Consider the following 21,148-nt stretch of genomic DNA (forward strand, 5'->3'; position numbering starts at 1 on the left):
GAACAACATGCTAGAACAACATTCTAGAACAACATGCTAGAACAACATGCTAGAACAACATGCTAGAACAACATGCTAGAACAACATTCTAGAACAACATGCTAGAACAACATGCTAGAACAACATGCTAGAACAACATGCTAGAACAACATTCTAGAACAACATGCTAGAACAACATGCTAGAACAACATGCTAGAACAACATGCTAGAACAACATGCTAGAACAACATGCTAGAACAACATGCTAGAACAACATTCTAGAACAACATGCTAGAACAACATGCTAGAACAACATGCTAGAACAACATGCTAGAACAACATTCTAGAACAACATGCTAGAACAACATTCTAGAACAACATGCTAGAACAACATGCTAGAACAACATGCTAGAACAACATGCTAGAACAACATGCTAGAACAACATTCTAGAACAACATGCTAGAACAACATTCTAGAACAACATGCTAGAACAACATGCTAGAACAACATTCTAGAACAACATGCTAGAACAACATGCTAGAACAACATGCTAGAACAACATGCTAGAACAACATTCTAGAACAACATGCTAGAACATGCTAGAACAACATGCTAGAACAACATGCTAGAACAACATGCTAGAACAACATGCTAGAACAACATGCTAGAACAACATGCTAGAACAACATGCTAGAACAACATGCTAGAACAACATGCTAGAACAACATGCTAGAACAACATGCTAGAATAACATGCTAGAATAACATGCTAGAACAACATGCTAGAATAACATGCTAGAACAACATGCTAGAACAACATGCTAGAACAACATGCTAGAATAACATGCTAGAACAACATGCTAGAATAACATGCTAGAACAACATGCTAGAATAACATGCTAGAACAACATGCTAGAACAACATGCTAGAACAAGTTTCTAGCCGTTGATCCAGAGCCCACTCACTGCTGGCGGTGCCATGGTGACAGATGATGGACAGCAGGTCATAGGAGGTGGTGTGGGCGGAGCTATCTTTGGCCAGGAAGGGCTGCAGTTCCAGGCCCTCCAATGGGAAGGAGACGTGAGTCCCGATCTTAGTGGAGAACATCAGCTCGTGTCTAAACCGCTTCAGGTGGATGCACAGGATCTGGAAAGGGAATGAAAACAAATGATTGTTGACCCTGTAAAACAATTCACTGCACCTATCTGATGTATGTGACAATAAATCACAGACACACACTCAGGCTTTCCACTAGATGTTGGAACATTGCTGCTATAACAGCCTCCACTCTTCTGGGAAGGCTTTCCACTAGATGATGGAACATTGCTGCTATAACAGCCTCCACTCTTCTGGGAAGGCTCTTGTTGGAACATTGCTGCTATAACAGCCTCCATTCTTCTGGGAAGGCTTTCCACTAGATGTTGGAACATTGCTGCTATAACAGCCTCCACTCTTCTGGGAAGGCTTTCCACTAGATGTTGGAACATTGCTGCTATAACAGCCTCCACTCTTCTGGGAAGGCTTTCCACTAGATGTTGGAACATTGCTGCTATAACAGCCTTCTTCTGGGAAGGCTTTCCACTAGATGATGGAACATTGCTGCTATAACAGCCTCCACTCTTCTGGGAAGGCTTTCCACTAGATGTTGGAACATTGCTGCTATAACAGCCTCCACTCTTCTGGGAAGGCTTTCCACTAGATGTTGGAACATTGTTGCTATAACAGCCTCCACTCTTCTGGGAAGGCTTTCCACTAGATGTAGGAACATTGCTGCTATAACAGTTAAACCCACTGTTCCTAGGCCATCATTGAGAATTAAGACAATTGGCCCAGCATTGTCCGGGTTTGGCCGGGGTAGGCCATCATTGAGAATTAAGACAATTGGCCCAGCGTCGTCCGGGTTTGGCCGGGGTAGGCCATCATTGAGAATTAAGACAATTGGCCCAGCGTCGTCCGGGTTTGGCCGGGGTAGGCCATCATTGAGAATTAAGACAATTGGCCCAGCGTCGTCCGGGTTTGCCCGGGGTAGGCCATCATTGAGAATTAAGACAATTGGCCCAGCGTCGTCCGGGTTTGGCCGGGTAGGCCATCATTGAGAATTAAGACAATTGGCCCAGCGTCGTCCGGGTTTGCCCGGGGTAGGCCATCATTGAGAATTAAGACAATTGGCCCAGCGTCGTCCGGGTTTGGCCGGGGTAGGCCATCATTGAGAATTAAGACAATTGGCCCAGCGTGGTCCGGGGGTTTGGCCGGGGTAGGCCATCATTGAGAATTAAGACAATTGGCCCAGCGTGGTCCGGGTTTGGCCGGGGTAGGCCGTCATTGAGAATTAAGACAATTGGCCCAGCGTCGTCCGGGTTTGGCCGGGGTAGGACGTCATTGAGAATTAAGACAATTGGCCCAGCGTCGTCCGGGTTTGGCCGGGGTAGGACGTCATTGAAAATAAGAACTGCCTAGTTAAATAAAGGTAAAATAAAAAATAGACCTGTCAGCAATGTGTGTGGCTGAAATTGAGCCCACTAATTTGAAGGGGTGTCCACATACTTTTGGCCATGTTGTGTATATTCAGCTCATTCTTAAAGTATTCAGACCCCTTGACTTTCTCCACATTTTGTTACAACCTTATTCTAATATATATATATATATATATATTTGTCCTCATCAATCTACACACAACACCCCATAATGACAAATCAAAAACAGGATTTTTTTTTACAATTATTTTTTAAAACTGAAATATCACATTTACATATGTATTCAGACCCTTTACGCAGTACTTTGTTGAAGCACCTTTGGCAGTGATTACAGCCTCGAGTCTTCTTGGGTATGATGCTACAAGCTTGGCACACCTGTATTTGGGGAGTTTCTCCCATTCTTCTCTGCAAATCCTCTCAAACTCTGTCAGGGTGGATGGGGAGCATCGCTGCATAGTTATTTTCAGGTCTCTCCTAAGATGTTCGATCGAGTTCAAGTCAGGGCTCTGGCTGGGCCACTCTAGGACATTCAGAGACTTGTCTTTCTTGGGTGTGCGCTGAGGGTTGTTGTCCTGTTGGAAGGTGAACCTTCGCTCTGGAGCCGGTTTTCATCAAGGATCTCTCTGTACTTTGCTCCGTTGATCTTTCCCTCGATCCTGACTAGCCTCCCAGTCCCTGCCTCTGAAAAACATCTCCACAGCACGTAGAGATGGTGCCAGGTTTCCTCCAGATGTGAGGCTTGGAATTCAGGCCAAAGAGTTCAATCTTGGTTTCATCAGACCAGAGATTCTTGTGTCTTTTGGCAAACTCCAAGCGGGCTTTCATGTGCTGCAGAGATGGTTGTCCTTCTGGATGGTTCTCCCATCTCCACAGAGGAACTCTGTCAGAGTGACTATCGGGTTCTTGGTCACCTCACTGACCAAGGCCCTTCTCCCCCTATTGCTCAGTTTGGCCAGGCAGCCAGCTCTAGGAAGAGTCTTGGTGGTTCCAAACTTCTTCCATTTAAGAATGATGCCACTGTGGCCACTGTGTTCTTGGGGACCTTCAATTCTGCAGACATTTTTGGGACCCTTCCCCAGATATGTGCCTCGACACAATCCGGTCTCTGAGAACTACGGACAATTCCTTCGACCTCATGGCTTGGTTTTTGCTCTGACCTGCACTGTCAACTGTGGGACCTTATATAGACAGGTGTGTGCCTTTCCAAATAATGTCCAATCAATTGAATTTACCACAGGTGGATTCCAATCAAGTTGTAGAAACATCTCAAGGCTGATCAATGGAAACAAGGTGCACCTGAGCTCAATTTCAAGTCTCATAGCAAAGGGGTCTGAATTGGTAAACAGGTATTTCTGAATACTTACGTAAATAAGATATCAGTTTTTTATTTTATTCTGAAAACCTGTTTTCACTTTGTCTTTATGGAGTATTGTGATGTCTTTATGGGGTATTGTGATGTCTTTATGGAGTATTGTGATGTCTTTATGGGGTATTGTGATGTCTTTATGGGGTATTGTGATGTCGTTATGGGGTATTGTGATGTCTTTGTGATGTCGTTATGGGGTATTGTGATGTCTTTGTGATGTCGTTATGGGGTATTGTGATGTCTTTGTGATGTCTTTAGGTACAGAGACAGATGTCTTTATAGGTATTGTGATGTCATTATGGGGTATTGTGTGTAGATTGAATTGTAATATACTGTACATCCTGTAATATCAGCTGTAAGATACTGTACATCCTGTAATATCAGCTGTAAGATACTGTACATCCTGTAATATCAGCTGTAATACTATACATCCTGTAATATCAGCTGTAATATACTGTACATCCTGTAATATCAGCTGTAATACTATACATCCTGTAATATCAGCTGTAACATCCTGTAATATCAGCTGTAACATCCTGTAATATCAGCTGTAAGATACTGTACATCCTGTAATATCAGCTGTAACATCCTGTAATATACAGTAATACTCAGCTGTAATATACTGTACATCCTGTAATATCAGCTGTAAGATACTGTACATCCTGTAATATCAGCTGTAATACTGTACATCCTGTAATATCAGCTGTAACTGTACATCCTGTAATATCAGCTGTAAGATACTGTACATCCTGTAATATCAGCTGTAAGATACTGTACATCCTGTAATATCAGCTGTAATACTATACATCCTGTAATATCAGCTGTAATATACTGTACATCCTGTAATATCAGCTGTAATACTATACATCCTGTAATATCAGCTGTAACATCCTGTAATATCAGCTGTAAGATACTGTACATCCTGTAATATCAGCTGTAACATCCTGTAATATCAGTAATATCAGCTGTAAGATACTGTACATCCTGTAATATCAGCTGTAAGATACTGTACATCCTGTAATATCAGCTGTAACATCCTGTAATATCAGTCATATCAGCTGTAATACTGTACATCCTGTAATATCAGTAATATCAGCTGTAACATCCTGTAATATCAGCTGTAATACTGTACATCCTGTAATATCAGCTGTAACATCCTGTAATATCAGCTGTAATACTGTACATCCTGTAATATCAGTAATATCAGCTGTAATACTGTAGATCCTGTAATATACTGTATATACTGTAGATCCTGTAATATCAGCTGTAATACTGTAGATCCTGTAATATACTGTATATACTGTAGATCCTGTAATATACTGTATATACTGTACATCCTGTAATATACTGTACATCCTGTAATATACTGTACTGTAGATCCTGTAATATACTGTATATACTGTAGATCCTGTAATATCAGCTGTAATACTGTAGATCCTGTAATATACTGTATATACTGTAGATCCTGTAATATACTGTATATACTGTACATCCTGTAATATACTGTACATCCTGTAATATACTGTATATACTGTAGATCCTGTAATATCAGCTGTAATATACTGTATATACTGTATATACTGTACATCCTGTAATATCAGCTGTAATATACTGTATATACTGTATATACTGTACATCCTGTAATATCAGCTGTAATATGAGTCTCGTGGGTTTTCTAAAGTGTTTGAACACTCACCTCTGGTACACTCTGAACTTTGCAGAATTTCACTCCATTCCGTAATCTAGCAGAGAAAAATCACAGTCTTAATTAAATCTTTTATTCATGTTTCCTGAGTTAAACCATGAAGAAGTTCCATTCAGTCATCTATCTAATGATTTACATATTTTGTTGTTGGAGGGGGGGGGGGTTCATTTCAAGGTCCTGGAGTGGCCTAGCCAGTCTCCAGATCTCAACCCCATAGAATATCTTTGGAGGGAGTTGAAAGTCCATGTTGCCCAGCAACAGCCCCAAAACATCACTGCTCTAGAGGAGATCTGCATGGAGGAATGGGCCAAAATACCAGCAACAGTGTGTGAAAACCTTGTGAAGACTTACAGAAAACATTTGACCTCTGTCATTCCCAACAAAGGGTATATAACAAAGTATTGAGATAAACTTTTGTTATTGACCAAATACTTATTTTCCACCATAATTTGCAAATAAATTCATTAAAAATCATACAATGTGATTTTCTGGATTTTCATTTTGTCAGTCATAGTTGAAGTGTACCTATGATGAAAATTACAGGCCTCTCTCATCTTTTTAAGTGGGAGAACTTGCACAATTGGTGGCTGACTAAATACTTTTTAGCCCCACTGTAAATATAATTTTGTTGGGGGGGGGTGGGGGTGTTCGGATACTCACTTCTTGCATTTCTCACAGCTGTACATGTTGTCACCTAGGGACACACAGAAACAACACAGTAACGCTCCAGACTGAACAGGTACCAGAGACCTGAAGCATCGAGGTACAGAGACAGTCAAGGTCCTCACCTTTCAGCTCGTCTCTGGTGAAGAAGGCAGCCAGACAGTCCTGTAAGGTCACCACAGGACCCCACCACCAGCTGGAACACAAGGACATAATCACAAGAGTTTTACTGTTATCAGAATAGACTTCACACAACTCACTGATGGCTCCTACCAGGGTTGGGTTCAATTCCATTTCAATTCAGGAAGTACACTAAAATTCCAGTTTCTCTTAAACACTTTGAATTTGTATTGAAGTGTTTTTTATTTATTGGAATTGATATGGAATTGACCCCAACCCTGACTCCTACTAACAATGTATTAATGTTGACCCCAACCCTGACTCCTACTAACAATGTGTTAATGTTGACCCCAACCCTGACTCCTACTAACAATGTATTAATGTTGACCCCAACCCTGACTCCTACTAACAATGTGTTAATGTTGACCCCAACCCTGACTCCTACTAACAATGTGTTAATGTTGACCCCAACCCTGACTCCTACTAACAATGTGTTAATGTTGACCCCAACCCTGACTCCTACTAACAATGTGTTAATGTTGACCCCAACCCTGACTCCTACTAACAATGTATTAATGTTGACCCCAACCCTGACTCCTACTAACAATGTGTTAATGTTGACCCCAACCCTGACTCCTACTAACAATGTATTAATGTTGACCCCAACCCTGACTCCTACTAACAATGTATTAATGTTGACCCCAACCCTGACTCCTACTAACAATGTATTAATGTTGACCCCAACCCTGACTCCTACTAACAATGTGTTAATGTTGACCCCAACCCTGACTCCTACTAACAATGTATTAATGTTGACCCCAACCCTGACTCCTACTAACAATGTATTAATGTTGACCCCAACCCTGACTCCTACTAACAATGTGTTAATGTTGACCCCAACCCTGACTCCTACTAACAATGTGTTAATGTTGACCCCAACCCTGACTCCTACTAACAATGTGTTAATGTTGACCCCAACCCTGACTCCTACTAACAATGTGTTAATGTTGACCCCAACCCTGACTCCTACTAACAATGTATTAATGTTGACCCCAACCCTGACTCCTACTAACAATGTATTAATGTTGACCCCAACCCTGACTCCTACTAACAATGTATTAATGTTGACCCCAACCCTGACTCCTACTAACAATGTATTAATGTTGACCCCAACCCTGACTCCTACTAACAATGTATTAATGTTGACCCCAACCCTGACTCCTACTAACAATGTATTAATGTTGACCCCAACCCTGACTCCTACTAACAATGTATTAATGTTGACCCCAACCCTGACTCCTACTAACAATGTATTAATGTTGACCCCAACCCTGACTCCTACTAACAATGTATTAATGTTGACCCCAACCCTGACTCCTACTAACAATGTATTAATGTTGACCCCAACCCTGACTCCTACTAACAATGTATTAATGTTGACCCCAACCCTGACTCCTACTAACAATGTATTAATGTTGACCCCAACCCTGACTCCTACTAACAATGTATTAATGTTGACCCCAACCCTGACTCCTACTAACAATGTGTTAATGTTGACCCCAACCCTGACTCCTACTAACAATGTATTAATGTTGACCCCAACCCTGACTCCTACTAACAATGTATTAATGTTGACCCCAACCCTGACTCCTACTAACAATGTATTAATGTTGACCCCAACCCTGACTCCTACTAACAATGTATTAATGTTGACCCCAACCCTGACTCCTACTAACAATGTATTAATGTTGACCCCAACCCTGACTCCTACTAACAATGTATTAATGTTGACCCCAACCCTGACTCCTACTAACAATGTATTAATGTTGACCCCAACCCTGACTCCTACTAACAATGTGTTAATGTTGACCCCAACCCTGACTCCTACTAACAATGTGTTAATGTTGACCCCAACCCTGACTCCTACTAACAATGTATTAATGTTGACCCCAACCCTGACTCCTACTAACAATGTATTAATGTTGACCCCAACCCTGACTCCTACTAACAATGTGTTAATGTTGACCCCAACCCTGACTCCTACTAACAATGTATTAATGTTGACCCCAACCCTGACTCCTACTAACAATGTATTAATGTTGACCCCAACCCTGACTCCTACTAACAATGTATTAATGTTGACCCCAACCCTGACTCCTACTAACAATGTATTAATGTTGACCCCAACCCTGACTCCTACTAACAATGTATTAATGTTGACCCCAACCCTGACTCCTACTAACAATGTCAACACCCTGACCTGGACGTTGACCCCAACCCTGACTCCTACTAACAATGTATTAATGTTGACCCCAACCCTGACTCCTACTAACAATGTGTTAATGTTGACCCCAACCCTGACTCCTACTAACAATGTATTAATGTTGACCCCAACCCTGACTCCTACTAACAATGTATTAATGTTGACCCCAACCCTGACTCCTACTAACAATGTATTAATGTTGACCCCAACCCTGACTCCTACTAACAATGTGTTAATGTTGACCCCAACCCTGACTCCTACTAACAATGTATTAATGTTGACCCCAACCCTGACTCCTACTAACAATGTATTAATGTTGACCCCAACCCTGACTCCTACTAACAATGTATTAATGTTGACCCCAACCCTGACTCCTACTAACAATGTATTAATGTTGACCCCAACCCTGACTCTTACTAACAATGTGTTAATGTTGACCCCAACCCTGACTCCTACTAACAATGTATTAATGTTGACCCCAACCCTGACTCCTACTAACAATGTATTAATGTTGACCCCAACCCTGACTCCTACTAACAATGTATTAATGTTGACCCCAACCCTGACTCCTACTAACAATGTGTTAATGTTGACCCCAACCCTGACTCCTACTAACAATGTATTAATGTTGACCCCAACCCTGACTCCTACTAACAATGTATTAATGTTGACCCCAACCCTGACTCCTACTAACAATGTATTAATGTTGACCCCAACCCTGACTCCTACTAACAATGTATTAATGTTGACCCCAACCCTGACTCCTACTAACAATGTATTAATGTTGACCCCAACCCTGACTCCTACTAACAATGTATTAATGTTGACCCCAACCCTGACTCCTACTAACAATGTATTAATGTTGACCCCAACCCTGACTCCTACTAACAATGTATTAATGTTGACCCCAACCCTGTCAAGGAAAATGTAAGGAGTAAAAAGTACAATATTTTCTTAAGGAATGTAGTGAAGTAAAAGTAGCCAAAAAATAATAAACAGTACAGTAACGTACAGATTCCCCAAAATAAACTACTTCAGTAGTACTTTAAAGTATTTTTACTGAAGTACTTTACACCACTGATGCAGACAATATAAAAGTGGTAAGGAAGTGTGTGTTGGGGGACATAGGAAGTGTGTGTTGGGGGACATAGGAAGTGTGTGTTGGGGGACATAGGAAGTGTGTGTTGGGGGACATAGGAAGTGTGTGTTGGGGGACATAGGAAGTGTGTGTTGGGGGACATAGGAAGTGTGTGTTGGGGGACATAGGAAGTGTGTGTTGGGGGACATAGGAAGTGTGTGTTGGGGGACATAGGAAGTGTGTGTTGGGGGACATAGGGGTGTGTTGGGGGACATAGGAAGTGTGTGTTGGGGGACATAGGAAGTGTGTGTTGGGGGACATAGGAAGTGTGTGTTGGGGGACATAGGAAGTGTGTGTTGGGGGACATAGGAAGTGTGTGTTGGGGGACATAGGGGCCCTGACATGACTGATCTGTACGGCTGGTCACATGATCTTCAACCTGCTGACTCACTCTGCCTCATCACATCATTCATATCCTTATAACGTTATAGGACTGCCTCATCACATCATTCATATCCTTATAACGTTATAGGACTGCCTCATCACATCATTCATATCCTTATAACGTTATAGGACTGCCTCATCACATCATTCATATCCTTATAACGTTATAGGACTGCCTCATCACATCATTCATATCCTTATAACGTTATAGGACTGCCTCATCACATCATTCATATCCTTATAACGTTATAGGACTGCCTCATCACATCATTCATATCCTTATAACGTTATAGGACTGCCTCATCACATCATTCATATCCTTATAACGTTATAGGACTGCCTCATCACATCATTCATATCCTTATAACGTTATAGGACTGCCTCATCACATCATTCATATCCTTATAACGTTATAGGACTGCCTCATCACATCATTCATATCCTTATAACGTTATAGGACTCTAAACACGTTGTTTTGACCAGTATTAAGCCTCATCCATAACACTGATCAGGTACATTCTGTATATGACATAAACCTCTTGATGTATTCCATGACGAAGCCGACCCATCCCTGAGCTGTCCGTACCCATTAAAGGGTTTTCTAGTTAGGGTCACCAGGCTGTCCGTACCCATTAAAGGGTATAATAGTTAGGGTCACCAGGCTGTCTGTACCCATTAAAGGGTATAATAGTTAGGGTCACCAGGCTGTCTGTACCCATTAAAGGGTATAATAGTTAGGGTCGCCAGGATGTCTGTACCCATTAAAGGGTATAATAGTTAGGGTCCCCAGGCTGTCTGTACCCATTAAAGGGTATAATAGTTAGGGTCACCAGGCTGTCTGTACCCATTAAAGGGTATAATAGTTAGGGTCACCAGACTGTCTGTACCCATTAAAGGGTATAATAGTTAGGGTCCCCAGGCTGTCTGTACCCATTAAAGGGTATAATAGTTAGGGTCACCAGGCTGTCCGTACCCATTAAAGGGTTTTCTAGTTAGGGTCACCAGGCTGTCTGTACCCATTAAAGGGTTTTCTAGTTAGGGTCCCCAGGCTGTCCGTACCCATTAAAGGGTATAATAGTTAGGGTCACCAGGCTGTCTGTACCCATTAAAGGGTATAATAGTTAGGGTCGCCAGGCTGTCTGTACCCATTAAAGGGTTTTCTAGTTAGGGTCACCAGGCTGTCTGTACCCATTAAAGGGTATAATAGTTAGGGTCCCCAGGCTGTCTGTACCCATTAAAGGGTATAATAGTTAGGGTCCCCAGGCTGTCTGTACCCATTAAAGGGTATAATAGTTAGGGTCACCAGGCTGTCCGTACCCATTAAAGGGTTTTCTAGTTAGGGTCACCAGGCTGTCTGTACCCATTAAAGGGTTTTCTAGTTAGGGTCACCAGGCTGTCCGTACCCATTAAAGGGTTTTCTAGTTAGGGTCACCAGGCTGTCTGTACCCATTTAAGGGTATAATAGTTAGGGTCACCAGGCTGTCTGTACCCATTAAAGGGTTTTGTAGTTAGGGTCACCAGGCTGTCCGTACCCATTAAATGGTTTTCTAGTTAGGGTCACCAGGCTGTCTGTACCCATTAAAGGGTATAATAGTTAGGGTCCCCAGGCTGTCCGTACCCATTAAAGGGTTTTCTAGTTAGGGTCACCAGGCTGTCTGTACCCATTAAAGGGTATAATAGTTAGGGTCCCCAGGCTGTCTGTACCCATTAAAGGGTATAATAGTTAGGGTCGCCAGGATGTCCGTACCCATTAAAGGGTATAATAGTTAGGGTCACCAGGCTGTCTGTACCCATTAAAGGGTATAATAGTTAGGGTCACCAGGCTGTCTGTACCCATTAAAGGGTATAATAGTTAGGGTCCCCAGGCTGTCTGTACCCATTAAAGGGTATAATAGTTAGGGTCACCAGGCTGTCTGTACCCATTAAAGGGTATAATAGTTAGGGTCACCAGGCTGTCCGTACCCATTAAAGGGTATAATAGTTAGGGTCCCCAGGCTGTCCGTACCTCTTGATGTATTCCATGACGAAGGCGACCCATCCCTGAGCAGCGTAGGCCTCACCACAGGACCCAGCCTTGACCAGAGACGTCTGATGGGAGGAGGAGTGGAGTTTAGCCAGGTCCTCCTTACCTGGGATGGGCAGGGACAGGTCCTGGAAGTTCTCAAGGGTCACTGACACCTGGAGGGAGGAGTGATATGTAAAGATGAGGTAGAATTGCATGAATGGAAACAAAGGCTGTTCTGAGGGAAGGCCAGGTTGTTGCTAGATATGTTCGAGTTACGTCGAGAACTATTGTAGCATTTTAGCTAACCCTTTACCCAACATTAACCGAATCATCCTACCCTGCTACGTTAACTCTCCTAACCTGCTACGTTAACTCTCCTAACCTGCTACGTTAACTCTCCTAACCTGCTACGTTAACTCTCCTAACCTGCTACGTTAACTCTCCTAACCTGCTACGTTAACTCTCCTAACCTGCTACGTTAACTCTCCTAACCTGCTACGTTAACTCTCCTAACCTGCTACGTTCACTCTCCTAACCTGCTACGTTCACTCTCCTAACCTGCTACGTTAACTCTCCTAACCTGCTACATAAAGTCACTCCTGCTGTACTCCATCAAGTCCAAACTGGCAGGCCTTCCCGCAGAACAGTGTGGGTTCAGAGTGACTCCATACTCCAAAGATGAGGCAGAGAGACGCGAGTCAAGTTAACATGGGGGGTGAGAGAGTTAAGGCCTGAGAGGAGGAAGGAGCCCCACAAGATGGCTAGACAAAATACTCACCCTATCGCAGGTCAGACACTGTACTGAGCTGACAATGGTCCCATCAAACACATCTGATATCACACTACGATACTTCTTCTGGCTCTTTGTTGAGGAGAATGAGGACACTACAGAGTCAGAGAGAGAGAGACAGAGAGAGAGACAGAGAGAGAGACAGAGAGACAGTCACAGAGAGAGAGAGAAAGACAGAGAGAGAGAGTCAGAGAGAGAGAGAGTCAGAGAGAGAGAGTCAGAGAGAGAGAGTCAGAGAGAGAGAGAGAGTCAGAGAGAGAGTCAGAGAGAGAGAGAGTCAGAGAGAGAGAGTCAGAGAGTCAGAGAGTCAGAGACAGAGTCAGAGAGAGAGAGATTCAGAGAGAGAGAGTCAGAGAGAGAGTCACAGAGAGAGTCACAGAGAGAGAGTCACAGAGAGAGAGAGAGTCAGAGAGAGAGAGTCAGAGAGAGAGAGAGTCAGAGAGTCAGAGAGAGAGTCAGAGAGACAGAGACAGAGAGAGACAGATTGACAGAGAGAGAGTCAGAGAGAGAGAGTCAGAGAGTCAGAGAGTCAGAGAGAGTCAGAGAGGCAGTGTGTTGATTGAATTGCTCGATGATAGATCATCTTTTTTATTTATTTGTACCCCTTTTTTCTCCCCAATTTCCTGATATCCGATTGATAGTTACCGCACTGCTTCTTGACACAATGCCCACTTAACCCGGAAGCCCGCCGCAATGTGTCGAAGGAAACACAGTACACCTGGCGACCGTGTCAGCGTGCACTGCGCCCGGCCCGCCACAGGAGTCGCTAGTACACGATGGGACAAGGACATCCTTGCCGGCAAAACCCTCCCCTAACCCGGACGACGCTGGGCCAAACCCTCCCTAACCCGGACAACGCTGGGCCAAACCCTCCCCTAACCCGGACGACGCTGGGCCAAACCCTCCTCTAACCCAGACGACGCTGGGCCAAAGCCTCCCTAACCCGGACGACGCTGGGCCAAACCCTCCCCTAATCCGGACGATGCTGGGCCAAACCCTCCCTAATCCGGACGACGCTGGGCCAAACCCTCCCCTAATCCGGACGACGCTGGGCCAAACCCTCCCTAATCCGGACGACGCTGGGCCAATTGTGCGCAGCCCCATGAGTCTCCTGGTCGCGGCCGGCTGAGACAGAGCCTGGACTCGAACCCAGAATCTCTAGTGGCACAGCTAGCACTGTGATGCCTTAGACCACTGCGACACTCGGGAGGCCGTAGAGAGATACTCTAATGACTCTGTTCTGTATTGTTGCCTTAGACCACTGCGACACTCGGGAGGCCGTAGAGAGATACTCTAATGACTCTGTTCTGTATTGTTGCCTTAGACCACCACTACGCCACTCGGGAGGCCGTAGAGAGATACTCTAATGACTCTGTTCTGTATTGTTGCCTTAGACCACCACTATGCCACTCGGGAGGCCGTAGAGAGATACTCTAATGACTCTGTTCTGTATTGTTGCCTTAGACCACCACTACGCCACTCGGGAGGCCGTAGAGAGATACTCTAATGACTCTGTTCTGTATTGTTGCCTTAGACCACCACTACGCCACTCGGGAGGCCGTAGAGAGATACTCTAATGACTCTGTTCTGTATTGTTGCCTTAGACCACCACTACGCCACTCGGGAGGCCGTAGAGAGATACTCTAATGACTCTGTTCTGTATTGTTGCCTTAGACCACCACTACGCCACTCGGGAGGCCGTAGAGATACTCTAATGACTCTGTTCTGTATTGTTGCCTTAGACCACCACTACGCCACTCGGGAGGCCGTAGAGAGATACTCTAATGACTCTGTTCTGTATTGTTGCCTTAGACCACCACTACGCCACTCGGGAGGCCGTAGAGAGATACTCTAATGACTCTGTTCTGTATTGTTGCCTTAGACCACCACTACGCCACTCGGGAGGCCGTAGAGAGATACTCTAATGACTCTGTTCTGTATTGTTGCCTTAGACCACCACTACGCCACTCTGGGAGGCCGTAGAGAGATACTCTAATGACTCTGTTCTGTATTGTTGCCTTAGACCACCACTACGCCACTCTGGAGGCCGTAGAGAGATACTCTAATGACTCTGTTCTGTATTGTTGCCTTAGACCACCACTACGCCACTCGGGAGGCCGTAGAGATACTCTAATGACTCTGTTCTGTATTGTTGCCTTAGACCACCACTACGCCACTCGGGAGGCCGTAGAGAGATACTCTAATGACTCTGTTCTGTATTGTTGCCTTAGACCACCACTACGCCACTCGGGAGGCCGTAGAGAGATACTCTAATGACTCTGTTCTGTATTGTTGCCTTAGACCACTACGCCACTCGGGAGGCCGTAGAGAGATACTCTAATGACTCTGTTCTGTATTGTTGCCTTCGTGTATTTTCATTTGGCGCAAAAATACATTTTCATTTTCATACTATACCTTTCTTATGGCTAGAGGACATTCCTGGCCAGACAGAGTTAGTCTTGGGGGGGCTGGAGGACATTCCTGGCCAGACAGAGTTAGTCTTGGGGGGGCTGGAGGACATCTTGGTGAGGCAGTGTCCCTCCGTATGGACTGGACTCTGGGTCCGGGTGCTGCTGGACACTACCTGCAGCTCTGGGAACAGAGAGGTGCAGAGAGGAGGAGACCGTTATCCAGAACAACTTACAATCAGTGCCACCCACCAGCCACCCCACCCACCTACCAGCCATCCCACCTACCAGACCTCCCAGCCATCCCACCTCCCAGCCATCCCACCTCCCAGCCATCCCACCTACCAGACCTACCAGCCATCCCAGCCATCCCACCTACCAGACCTCCCAGCCATCCCACCTCCCAGCCATCCCACCTACCAGCCATCCCACCTACCAGACCTACCAGCCATCCCACCTCCCAGCCATCCCACCTCCCAGCCATCCCACCTCCCAGCCATCCCACCTACCAGACCCCCAGCCATCCCACCTCCCAGCCATCCCACCTCCAGACCTAGCCATCCCACCTCCCAGCCATCCCACCTCCCAGCCATCCCACCTACCAGACCTCCCAGCCATCCCACCTCCCAGCCATCCCACCTCCCAGCCATCCCACCTCCCAGCCATCCCACCTCCCAGACCTCCCAGCCATCCCACCTCCCAGCCATCCCACCTCCCAGCCATCCCACCTCCCAGCCATCCCACCTCCCAGCCATCCCACCTACCAGACCTCCCAGCCATCCCACCTCCCAGCCATCCCACCTCCCAGCCATCCCACCTACCAGCCAAACGGCTCTGTATTTGGACTTTGATTGTCCCCTGCCTTCTGACGATAGACGTGGCCTCGTTGGTGGGAGCGGTATCCACGTCTTTATCCAGGTCTCCCCCTGACCCCCCGTAGAGGTCGTTGATCAGGTTCTTCTCTTTATGCAACTCCCTATTGGTCTGGCCGGAGGAGTGGGAGGAGTCAGGCCCGTCGGGGATCAGCATCTCTGCCTCGTTAGACTCCTCCCTTGACGGCGCCGCCTGCCTGTCCCCGCTCCCACCCTGACCCTCGCTGTCCATCCGCTCGCTGCTGCTGCCGCCGCACGACTCGCACGACTGAAAGTCGTTGTCCGATTGGCTGGGGCTGTTGCCGTCGGGGCCGCCGTCGTCCATAACGATGGCGTGAGAGTGTAGGTCATTGTCAGGGGGCTCGGACAGTGGCTCCTTGAGCTCCTCGTGGAGCTGGTCCATCAGACAGCGCAGGAACTCCTGAGAGTCCTGAAGTAGACATAGATCATATATAGTTAGTATACACTGGACAAAACATTAGGAACACCTGCTCTTTCTTTCCACGACATGACTGACCAGGTGAATCCAGGTGAATCCAGGTGAATCCAGGTGAATCCAGGTGAATCCAGGTGAAAGCCATGATCCCTTATTGGTGCCACCTGTTAAATCCACTTCAATAAGTGTAGATGAAGGGGAGGAGACCGGTTAAAGAATGATCCATTAAGGTTAAAGAAGGATTTTTAAACCTTGAGACATGGATTGTATGTGTGCCATTCAGAAGGTGAACGGGCAAGACAAAAGATTGAAGTGCCTTTGAACAGGGAAATGGTCGTAGGAGACAGGCGAACCAGTTTGATTTGGTCAAGAATTGCAACACTGCTGGGTTTTTCCACACTCAAGAGCAACAGACAGGCTATAGTTAGTCAACTGACAGTCCAGTACAACATTGGTGCCCAAAGACCCATAAAATACTGTACAACTCGATGAACCTTGACACGAATGGGTGTATGGCAGCCGACGACCTGAAAGAGATCGACTTCTTTCAGCAAATAAGATAATGTGGTTGCAGTGGGCTTAAGAAGGAAAACACTGGATTCTTGAGAAATGAAAATACATTGCCTGGTCTAATAAATCCTGGTTCCTGCTGTTTTACGCGGATTGGAGGACTAGGGTAGGGAGAAAACCACGAGCACCTGCATCCATAATGCCGTGCGTCAACATTACAGGCTGGTGTGGGCTGTGTTTTCATGGTACACATTGGGCCCCTTGATAAAAGTGGAGCTACGTTTGAATGCCACAGGATATCTGAACATCATAGCCAATCAGGTGCATCCCTTCATGGTAGCAGTGTATCCATCTGCAAGTATATATATATTTTTTCAACAGTAAAATGCCATGAACATAACATAACAGTGAATTCTGCTTGCTGCTCAAATGAGCATCTGAGCATCAGTGCAGATATTACTGGAGGTTTAGAGGAAATGTATAATGATATAGTGATAGCTATAATGATAATGATAGTTATATAGTTATAGTGATATAGTTATATAGGTATAGTGATAGTTATAGTAATATAGTTATATAGGTATAGTGATATAGTGATATAGTTATATAGGTATAGTGATATAGTGATATAGTTATATAGGTATAGTGATATAGTTATTAGTGATATAGTTATATAGGTATAGTGATATAGTTATATAGGTATATAATATAGGTATATAGGTATAGTGATATAGGTATAGTGATATAGGTATAGTGATATAGTTATATAGGTATAGTGATATAGTGATATAGTTATATAGGTATAGTGATATAGGTATAGTGATATAGTTATATAGGTATAGTGATATAGGTATAGTGATATAGGTATAGTGATATAGTTATATAGGTATAGTGATATAGTGATATAGTTATATAGGTATAGTGATATAGTGATATAGTTATATAGGTATAGTGATATAGTGATATAGTTATATAGGTATAGTGATATAGGTATAGTGATATAGTTATATAGGTATAGTGATATAGTTATATAGGTATAGTGATATAGTTATATAGGTATAGTGATATAGTTATATAGGTATAGTGATATAGTTATATAGGTATAGTGATATAGTTATATAGGTATAGTGATGTAGTTATATAGGTATAGTGATATAGTTATATAGGTATAGTGATATAGTTATATAGGTATAGTGATATAGTTAGTGATATAGTTATATAGGTATAGTGATAGTTATATAGGTATAGTGATATAGTTATATAGGTATAGTGATATAGTTAATGATATAGTTATAGTGATATAGTTAATGATATAGTTATATAGGTATAGTGATATAGTTAATGATATAGTTATAGTGATATAGTTAATGATATAGTTATATAGGTATAGTGATATAGTTAATGATATAGTTATATAGGTATAGTGATATAATTATATAGGTATAGTGATATAGTTATATAGGTATAGTGATATAGTTAATGATATAGTTATATAGGTATAGTGATATAGTTATATAGGTATAGTGATATAGTTAATGATATAGTTATATAGGTATAGTGATATAGTTATATAGGTATAGTGATAGCTATATAGGTATAGTGATATATTTAGTGATATAGTTAGTGATATAGTTAATGATATAGTTATATAGGTATAGTGATATAGTTATATAGGTATAGTGATATAGTTATATAGGTATAGTGATATAGTTATATAGGTATAGTGATATAGTGATATAGTTAATGATATAGTTATATAGGTATAGTGATATATTTATATAGGTATAGTGATATAGTTATATAGGTATAGTGATAGCTATATAGGTATAGTGATATATTTAGTGATATAGTTAGTGATATAGTTAATGATATAGTTAGTGATATAGTTATATAGGTATAGTTATAGTTATATAGTTAGTGATATAGTTAGTGATATAGTTATATAGGTATATTGATATATTGATATAGTTATATAGGTATAGTGATATAGTTATATAGGTATAGTGATATAGTGATATAGTTATATAGGTATAGTGATATAGTGATATAGTTATATAGGTATAGTGATATAGTTATATAGGTATAGTGATATAGTTAATGATATAGTTATATAGGTATAGTGATATAGTTATATAGGTATAGTGATAGCTATATAGGTATAGTGATATATTTAGTGATATAGTTAGTGATATAGTTAATGATATAGTTAGTGATATAGTTATATAGGTATAGTTATAGTTATATAGTTAGTGATATAGTTAGTGATATAGTTATATAGGTATATTGATATATTGATATAGTTATATAGGTATAGTGATATAGTTATATAGGTATAGTGATATAGTGATATAGTTATATAGGTATAGTGATATAGTTATATAGGTATAGTGATATAGTTATATAGGTATAGTGATATAGGTATAGTGATATAGTTATATAGGTATAGTGATATAGGTATAGTGATATAGTTATATAGGTATAGTTATATAGGTATAGTGATATAGTTATAATGATATAGTTATATAGGTATAGTGATATATTGATATAGTTATATAGGTATAGTGATATAGTTATAGTGATATAGTTATATAGGTATAGTGATATAGTTATATAGGTATAGTGATATAGTTATAGTGATAGTTATATAGTTATAGTGATATAGTTATATAGTTATAATGATATAGTGATATAGGTATAGTGATATAGTTATATAGGTATAGTTATATAGGTATAGTGATATAGTTATATAGGTATACTGATATAGTGATATAGTTATATAGTTATAGTGATATAGTTATATAGGTATAGTGATATAGTTATATAGTGATATAGTTATATAGGTATAGTGATAGTTATATAGGTATAGTGATATAGTTATATAGGTATACTGATATAGTGATATAGTTATATAGTTATAGTGATATAGTTATATAGGTATAGTGATATAGTTATATAGTGATATAGTTATATAGGTATAGTGATATAGTTATATAGTGATATAGTTATATAGGTATAGTGATAGTTATATAGGTATAGTGATATAGTTATATAGGTATACTGATATAGTTATATAGTTATAGTGATATAGTTATATAGGTATAGTGATATAGTTATATAGTGATATAGTTATAATGATATAGGTATATAGGTATAGTGATATAGTTATATAGTTATAATGATATAGTTATATAGTGATATAGTTATAATGATATAGGTATATAGGTATAGTGATATAGTTATATAGTTATAATGATATAGTTATATAGTTATAATGATATAGTTATATAGTTATAATGATATAGTTATATAGTTATAATGATATAGGTATATAGGTATAGTGATATAGTTATATAGTTATAGTGATATAGTTATATAGGTATAGTGATATAGTTATATAGTGATATAGTTATAATGATATAGGTATATTGATATAGTGATATAGTTATATAGTTATAGTGATATAGTTATATAGGTATAGTGATATAGTTATATAGTGATATAGTTATAATGATATAGGTATATAGGTATAGTGATATAGTTATATAGTTATAATGATATAGTAATATAGGTATAGTGATATAGTTATATAGTGATATAGTTATATAGGTATAGTGATAGTTATATAGGTAAAGTGATATAGTTAATGATATAGTTATATAGGTATATAGGTATAGTGATATAGTTATATAGTGATATAGTTAAATAGGTATAGTGATATAGTTATATAGTTATAATGATAGTTATATAGGTATAATGATATAGTTATATAGGTATAATGATATAGTTATAGTGATATAGTTATATAGGTATAGTGATATAGTTATATAGGTATAATGATATAGTTATATAGTTATAGTGATATAGTTATATAGGTATAGTGATATAGTTATATAGTTATAGTTATATAGTGATATAGTTATATAGGTATAGTGATATAGTTATATAGGTATAGTGATATAGTTATATAGGTATAGTGATATAGTTATATAGGTATAGTGATATAGTTATATAGGTATAATGAGTTACGATGATATA

The 21,148-nt window shown here is 41.3% G+C and overlaps 1 protein-coding gene across 1 annotated transcript in view; it reads right to left on the reverse strand.

Annotated features, from left to right (window-relative positions):
- LOC112226423 (ubiquitin carboxyl-terminal hydrolase 33-like) overlaps positions 1-21,148 on the reverse strand; it is a 74,834-nt gene that overhangs the window by 17,345 nt on the left and 36,341 nt on the right. The window contains exons 10-17 of the mRNA XM_042308320.1: positions 16,117-16,597; positions 15,303-15,479; positions 12,876-12,982; positions 12,098-12,270; positions 6,313-6,383; positions 6,185-6,218; positions 5,516-5,561; positions 945-1,125 (exon numbers count right to left, since the gene is read on the reverse strand). Coding sequence (XP_042164254.1) covers positions 945-1,125; positions 5,516-5,561; positions 6,185-6,218; positions 6,313-6,383; positions 12,098-12,270; positions 12,876-12,982; positions 15,303-15,479; positions 16,117-16,597 — 1,270 coding nt within the window. The remainder of the gene's footprint in view (positions 1-944; positions 1,126-5,515; positions 5,562-6,184; positions 6,219-6,312; positions 6,384-12,097; positions 12,271-12,875; positions 12,983-15,302; positions 15,480-16,116; positions 16,598-21,148) is intronic.

Source organism: Oncorhynchus tshawytscha, linkage group LG28, assembly GCF_018296145.1.
Source record: "Oncorhynchus tshawytscha isolate Ot180627B linkage group LG28, Otsh_v2.0, whole genome shotgun sequence".
Lineage (NCBI taxonomy): Eukaryota > Metazoa > Chordata > Actinopteri > Salmoniformes > Salmonidae > Oncorhynchus > Oncorhynchus tshawytscha.